The sequence below is a fragment of the Camellia sinensis genome, chromosome 8, assembly GCF_055761805.1.
Source record: "Camellia sinensis isolate YWXY chromosome 8, ASM5576180v1, whole genome shotgun sequence".
Lineage (NCBI taxonomy): Eukaryota > Viridiplantae > Streptophyta > Magnoliopsida > Ericales > Theaceae > Camellia > Camellia sinensis.
Genome location: NC_138968.1, coordinates 125,246,043 through 125,253,831, shown reverse-complemented (window position 1 = coordinate 125,253,831; position 7,789 = coordinate 125,246,043). Strand labels below are relative to the sequence as shown.

Sequence of the window (7,789 nt, the reverse complement as noted above, 5' to 3'; positions counted from 1 at the left end):
TCCTTAATTAATTATGTGCTAATTATTACACGTGATGGGATCAACACTATAATTATAAAAAAAATTATATTTTAATAATTAAACTCAATAAAGGTGTACGAAAAATATTTAAAATATTTGTTTTCATTGAATTTAATGACTAAACACACTTTTTTTTGGGGATAATTTTATCTATAAAAAAATAAGTGAATTATTTAAATTTAAAATAATAAAAAGATTAATATTTAAATTGATAAAATTAAAATTTTAAAATTTATTTTATTGTGACCTTTTTTTTTTTATAATAATTTTTTCAAAATTATAACATTTTGACAATTTTATCTTTATATGGACAATCATGATTCATGGGCCGCCTTGGGGCCGACTGTTTATTGTCGAGTCTGATCTACTCGGTTGGGTCAGGGGCGAACCGGGTTTCAAATAGCCCAGGGTGAAACTGTCATATTCCGAAGCTCTAGGGGTCAAAAATAAAAATAAATCTAACCACAAGGGCTAAAAAATAACTTATACTTTCAAACCAGTTGGAACACTGTTCAGAGACACGACAACGAAGAAGAAGAAGAAAGAACAAAGAAGAAAACCATCTTTTGAATAAGAGAAAAATTGTACAAATTCCAATAAACTTTTCTCAAGAAAATTCAAAATTTTCTCGAGGAAGAAAGAACAAAGAAGAAAACCATCTTTTGAATAAGAGAAAAATTGCACAAATCCCAATAAACTTTTCTCGAGAAAATTTTAATTTTCTCGAGAAAATCCCAACGTTCTGATATCTTGAATTTGTTTCAATTGCGATGAAACCGAGTGATTGGAGATTAGGGATTGTGTTGATTCTATTTACTTTGTCTCAGCATACGATCCATGCTCTTCAGTCCTCCGCTGAGGCCTACGTGACTCTTCTCTACGGCGATGAGTTTCTACTCGGTGTTCGTGTTCTCGGGAAGTCGATTCGGGACACCAGATCTACTAAGGACATGGTTGCTCTCGTCTCCGATGGCGTCTCTGACTACGCCAAGAACCTCTTACAGGTGTTAATTTTACTCTCTTCCTGTTTGGTTGCTAAGAAAATCTAATTTGAGGATAGAAAATCATAAGAATTAATGTTTATTTGGTTGACGTACTGTTTAAGCTCCTAATTTGTCAATTCTACTTATTGCTTGTTTGGTTAATAAGAAAATTCTGGAAAAATTCAAGTCTTTTTTCCTTTCATAAGGTTTCCCAAATCAGTTTTTGGCAGATTTTGGTTTATAGTAAATCATAAGAATTAATGTTTATTTGGTTGCTTGTTTGGTTTCTCAGAGAATTTCGGAGAACTTTTAATCTTATTTTCTTTCATAGGTTCCCAATCAGTTTGAGGCAAGATTTTGTTTTTGGGGGGAATATGTATGAGAGTTAAATTCTGATGTGTTTGTATGTTGTCTTACTTGCCAATGTGTCAATTCTACTTCATGTTTGTTTGGTTAATAAGAAAATTCAGGAAAAATTCGAGTCTTATAAGGTTCCCCGGTCAGTTCTTGGCAGGTTTTGGATTTGTGGGAAGAAGTTTTAACTTCTTTAGTATTGGTATGTTTCTTTACTTGCCTAACAGAGAGATAGTTAGGAACATGGAATTGTTTATGTTAGAGCTTATGAGGACTTCAGATAATTAGTTACCAGTTTTTCTCACCTGTTTTGTTGCCAAGAAAGTTAAGGACAAGGAAAGAGGTTTGGATTTAAGTTAAAAAGAGCTCACTGGATTCAGAACTGAGTTAAGGTCTATCCTTTTTGGAAACATAACTGAATTTGTAGTTGAAACTTTTGTTATTTTCCTCTGCTTTCCACATAATGAAATTAATGTGTTTCTTTATGTTTGGTTGACATTTTGGAAGCCATAATCTTGCTTTTGAAAGCAAGAAGCAAAGTGTGGTTTAGTCTCAATAGGATTATGAGAACTCTTAAATGTTTTCTAACTGCTCTGTTAATGACTTGAGTTTTTTGGTTTTTGCTAAAAGTTTCCTCAATTTTAGCTTAGTTAGTTTTCTCTCCCTTTCTCTTTAGCATTGATGCGTTTTGGTGATTTTGTATTTGCAGGCTGATGGTTGGATTGTGAAGCTAATTAGTTTATTGGCAAATCCTAATCAAGTGCGACCAAAAAGATTTTGGGGAGTCTACACAAAGCTAAAAATATTCAACATGACTGACTACAAGAAAGGTAATGTACTTCTATTTTTTTAATTGCAAAGAAAATGGAGGACTGTCTAGAAGAAAAACTAAAACCCTGAATAAAAAATTTCCTATTCTTTTGGTTTCCATCTAAATGAAAATAAATTACTTGAATCAATGAAGCAAACTAGTTGCATTAAGGAACTTGATTTGATCTGTTTTTGGTATTACATGAGTTATACCGTTCTCTGTGGGAGAGCTTCTATCTTGTTGGGATTATTGATTCTTCTCCGCCTGAAGTAGGATCTGCAGTCCTTTGCCACTCCAGTAGTAGGCAAGTCCCCTTTGCCTTTTCCAGTGCTATCCACCCTATTGAATCCAAATCCAAGTTTTTTCCTACGGGTGCTTTTAGCATCACCAATAGATCTTTCCATGACTAGTTTTGGGTGGTGTTGGTGCCTATGACCCAATTATTATATGTATGCCCAGTCACATTAAGGTGATCGCACACAACTGGCTTTTACTCAAATTGAATTTTGGTTTATGAAGCTTTCCTTTGAAACTGAGGACAGAGCAACCACAGGTCGATCTGCTTGAATCTCCACACACACTGACATCGGATAATCTCCCTATGGTGGCTGTAAGTTTATCAGTTGGAAGTGGTTTTCCAACCTTGCTATAATTTTTTCTCAACATGTGAGCAGAAAAATAACACTGTTTCCAAATGAACATGGCCTAGTTAAATATCTTGTTGTCTAAGATGAGCATCGGCAAAATCAAATATACAACCCCCCTCACTTAGGGGAATTTTTATGTATGTAAATTATATATATAAATATGTTGTAAGAATTTTTTGTATTCTGGTTGTAATATACGTGTTAAATGTCTACAATATATTACCACTTAAACTGTTAAGCATAGTAATTTTTTAGCATATGTTCTTGTCCCTATTTTGATTTTGATTTTTTTTTTTGGGTACATTTGTCCCTATTTTGATTTGTTCTTCATATTTTGCTCTTATTTTCTTCTGATGTAGATTGCTATTTTCATCATTTTTTTTATTTCACATACTATGGCTTGGTTTGGGAAGTGGGTTGGCTTTTTAGCTTTTTAGCTTTTTTGGCTATTTTAGCATGGGGCTAAAAAGCCTAGTTTAGGAAGGGCTTTTGGCTTTTTTGTGAGAGATAGAATGTAATGATTATGGGTTGGATGTGATATTTTGTCTTATTGGCCTAAAAAGCCTATTTTGTTTTTTGTGGCTAAAATAGCCCCAAACCCACCCAAACCCACTTCCCAAACAGAGGCTATATATTTGTTCTTTATAGATTTTCTTTTGTCTTGGTGGCCTTCTTTTGCTTCTTTGGGATTCATATGTTTGAGAGGTTCCATCCTATTTGGAACTGCAATTCTATCTCGATGGGAACATGATTCATCAACATGTATGTTGGCTTCACACCAAGGACATATCCAGCAGTTACATTCTCCCAAGTTCCGCTTGGACGTCTACAAGTGAATTAAGTGCCTATGACCCTGGACTATTTCAGGAGAGAATCATGGTCTTCAAGTGGATTGAGCCCATTTCTGTCACTTGCTGACCATCCAAAGCATTTCCAGTCACTGGTTGATCAGGCAGAGCTCCGCTTATGATGATGGATGGATGAGATTGCTTTCTTGTGCAATAAATTTGACATGCTTGCTGAACGCATAGCCATCTTCATCTAGCTCCTTAATAATATGTTCTTGTTCTGTGATATCCTTCTCAAATTCTTCTGCCTCCTTTGCCTCTAACCAGGAATCTACCCCCTCCCAGGAGTATGAGCTTGTACTTTGCTTCCGCGTAAGAATGATGAAGGAGCAAGTGATCTTGGTCTTCGAAGTTACTAATGTCATCATGACTGGGAAATGGAAAAAAAATAGTTGATTCAGAACAACCAGCGAGCCCTTCTTTCTCCTTAGACCAGAGCAGAGCTTACTTATATTTTCTGAGCAACAATAATTTTTATTGTTTTTCTTTTTATGTAGCAAGTGATGGAGCATACTAATTTGTATCCTATGGTTAGCCCAATGGTATTGATACTTTATTTTCTCTCTTTTCTTTGGTTGTTGCAGTGGTGTATCTTGATGCTGATACAATAGTTGTGAAGAGTATTGAAGATTTGTTTAAATGCGGGAAGTTCTGTGCTAATTTAAAGCACTCAGAAAGGCTTAATTCAGGAGTTATGGTAGTGGAACCGTCTCAAGCGGTTTTTAATGATATGATGAGCCAAGTAAAAACTTTGCGTTCTTATACTGGAGGTACAGGCTTTGCTTCATGCATTATTTGTTGTCTGCTACATTTTATATGTTGTTTATTGTTTATTAATTGCAAAAGTTTTATATTCTATTCGTAGGAAGAGTATTGTCTCTGTATGTTCGCAAGGTCAAGCAGATTAGGCTAGTCCTACTGTCAAATAATTAGCATCCATCATTGCAACAAAGTTCAGAAATTACTTTTATAACCGTGGAACTATGAAATGTGGGGTTTTTTTTTTTTTTTTTTGGGTGGTGAATTCAAGAGTTAAATTAAAAGCTAACATCCTATTTACCTCACAGGAGATCAGGGGTTTCTGAACTCCTACTATGCAGGGTTCCCCAATGCACACGTTTTTGAGCCAGATTTGCCACAGCATGTGTTAAATTCTCGAACAGTTCCCGACATGGAGAGACTCTCAACTCTATATAATGCAGATGTTGGCCTTTACATGCTTGCAAATAAGGTACTGGTTTCTGAACTTCAAACAATGTTTCTATTTATACTTGATTTCCATTGCTGGACTAGTGTATTTATTTCTTCATTAGAGTTGAATCCATCCATGTGTTTGTTTTTATTTAGCATCCTCCCAAACATACATTAATATGTACTATTTGGGTGTTGTTTTTTTATCTGTTGACTTCGTATTTGTTTGCACTTGAGGATAACAGTTTAAGTGTAGGTCGATATATCAATCTACATCTGTGCATTCTCTCTAATTACATCTATAGCTGCCTTGATATTGGACAATGTTGCTGAGAATTTTGGCTGAAAACTTTGTAATTGTAGATCTGGATGCTGCCAGCAACTGCTGGCCATTTTTTGTTGCAGCCATGTCCTTAACATGATACAAATAACGGTTGAGTTCAAGTGCTGGACCTACCTTCTGTTCCTTCATCTCACTTACTGATTCTATCACAATCCAACTATGATGGTGGCTGAGATATCTGTGATAGTGGATACCTTCTGTTTCCTGTTTTATCACAATAGCATTTATGAACTTTCTTATTTTTTGTGATGATCTCATACAGATTTACTTTACCAATTAAAGAAGAATTTGTCTTGGTTGATTAACTATATTTGGTTACTCTTTTTTTTTGTTCCCCCCATCCAATTTTCTATTCAGTCAAGAAGACTGTCTTGAATGCTTACACCACACTAAAATCTAACCTCTGTTCATGTTTGAATAATATCTAAATTATGAAAATTTAAAAATATGACTGCCATAACTTTTATAATACTATAATTTATGTGTTCACTGTTAGATGGATGACACAGTGGCTTAAAAATAAGACTGAGTGTGACTTTATTTGCATCGAATTTGTTAATTAAACTTTCTAATGTTTTTCTCGTTTGACATGCAGTGGATGGTGGATGAGGATTTACTTCGTGTTATTCACTATACACTTGGTCCCCTTAAACCATGGGATTGGTGGACATCTTGGCTGTTAAAACCTGTTGATGTCTGGCAGGTACTTTTCATTGTTACTCGTAACTGTGATTCGTTTTCTTTTCTTTGCCCACACTATAAATTTCCATATTTTCATCTAGTTTTTCTGCATCGGATCCTTCATGTTTGGCATTTTCTATTCCATATATGGAGAATGGTGCAAGTTGGTTCATGCAGTTGAAGAGCTTCATGTAACAAATCCACCCCATACTTATCTGAATTTTTTGTTTGTTACTACTGCAGAATGTTAGGGAACAGCTTCAAGAATCTCTTCCTGGAACTGGTGGGGGCAGAAATCCTAATGATGCACTTCTTGTCAAACTTCTTTTTCTGCTACCATTATTTGCTTTACTTTTCTGTTATTATCGGTATTTTCTTCAGGTCAGCAGTTTTCTTATAATCTCTCGTTCCTTTTTTTTTCCTTTTTTTTATGACACTTGGGCAGATATGAGATATATAATTGTTTTTTGGAGCTGAAAGCAGTTGATTTTGGTGCAGACACGTTCATTCTGCGATCATATTAGGCACCTTTCCTACATATTCAGATCTAGGGGTGCTCTTGCTTATTCAGCTGTTTCTTCTACGGCTAATTCCAATCAACGGGTTAATTTTCTCTTCTAACTTCTAGGAAATAGTGCATGCATGATCATTTGGATTTTTTTTTCTCTTTATATATTAATGTTTAATATATATACACTTCTCATTCCAAGTGCTGTGATGATGGCCAATGCCCATATGCCTTTGCTGTCTCACAGAGTTGGTATTAGTCTCGATGCTTTCAACATGTGCAAATGGGAGTTCAACCTTTCCTAGCTTACTGTCTAAGACTCTAAATTTAAAATTATATATACATATTTCTTCTTTTTGATGTTGGTTAAAACACTTTGTTGTGGTCATTAACAGTTCTGAAATGGAGTGCAGTATAACTTTAAATTATATGTACATATATGTTCTTTTGATGTTTGTTGAAACTATTTGTTGTGATCATAAACAGTTCTCAAATGGAGCACAGTCAAAGGTGCCTGCGTTTTTGGGTGGACTTTCTGTTTACGTCTGTTTAGTGGCTGCTCTGGTGTCCCTTGCACTTGCACTTATGATTGTCCCTCGGCAAGTAATGCCATGGACTGGTTTGCTCTTGATGTATGAGTGGACATTCACAATCTTCTTCTTGTTGTTTGGAAGTTATCTATATTTGATTTATCAGTGGGGAAAAATGAAGGCAAATCAAGTGGGTTCCTTTTCTTCTCGTCCTGGATCTATTGATTGTGATTCTGGAAAAGGTTGGTTGAGTTTACGCATAACCAAGTTTTATGTAAGTTTTGTCATTCTTGATTGATGCCAATCAATTCAACTTTTTTTTGGGGTCATGTTGTAGGTCATCAGCTGCAGGTATCTTCTTATGATGTTGCTATATGTTATTATGGGTTAGGAATGGCATTCCTGGCTATTGCTGCCCCTTCATTGCCTTGTTTTCTCGGGATCACTGCTCTGTTCCCCAGGTACTTTGCAGGAAAAGTTCTGTAGTGATATCACTGCCATGCATTAGGTGGTCATTGATTTAAAAGCATGAAATTTTTTACAGGGTGCAATTGCATAATTAATTATTTGATTCTTGCTTGTGTTTGTGGCCTCATTTCCTGTCAAACAATGGATTGCATTGATTTTTGATACACTGTATTGGTGCAAATCATGAAACTTCATATTTTCTCTTATACGTTGTGTTCAAATCTTTATAATATTGTTCCTCACACGTTAATAATCTGCATTAAAATGTCTGGGCAATTATATTTACTAGAAAATTATAATTCTCTAGCTATCTTCTTTTTTGAACATAAATAGCTAAATATGGAATACTTCTGTTAAGTTACTGAATTTCGAACCCGCACAGGTGGCTCAGTGTTGAAGGGGCT

At 35.1% G+C, this 7,789-nt stretch overlaps 1 protein-coding gene across 1 annotated transcript in view; it reads left to right on the top strand.

Moving 5' to 3' along the window:
* Nucleotides 1-524: 524 nt before the first annotated feature.
* LOC145788567 (inositol phosphorylceramide glucuronosyltransferase 1-like) overlaps nucleotides 525-7,789 on the top strand; it is a 33,562-nt gene continuing 26,297 nt past the window's right edge. The window contains exons 1-9 of the mRNA XM_082883358.1: nucleotides 525-1,025; nucleotides 2,068-2,188; nucleotides 4,249-4,434; nucleotides 4,732-4,895; nucleotides 5,794-5,901; nucleotides 6,123-6,260; nucleotides 6,378-6,482; nucleotides 6,874-7,159; nucleotides 7,255-7,378. Coding sequence (XP_082739484.1) covers nucleotides 792-1,025; nucleotides 2,068-2,188; nucleotides 4,249-4,434; nucleotides 4,732-4,895; nucleotides 5,794-5,901; nucleotides 6,123-6,260; nucleotides 6,378-6,482; nucleotides 6,874-7,159; nucleotides 7,255-7,378 — 1,466 coding nt within the window. The 5' untranslated portion in view covers nucleotides 525-791. The remainder of the gene's footprint in view (nucleotides 1,026-2,067; nucleotides 2,189-4,248; nucleotides 4,435-4,731; nucleotides 4,896-5,793; nucleotides 5,902-6,122; nucleotides 6,261-6,377; nucleotides 6,483-6,873; nucleotides 7,160-7,254; nucleotides 7,379-7,789) is intronic.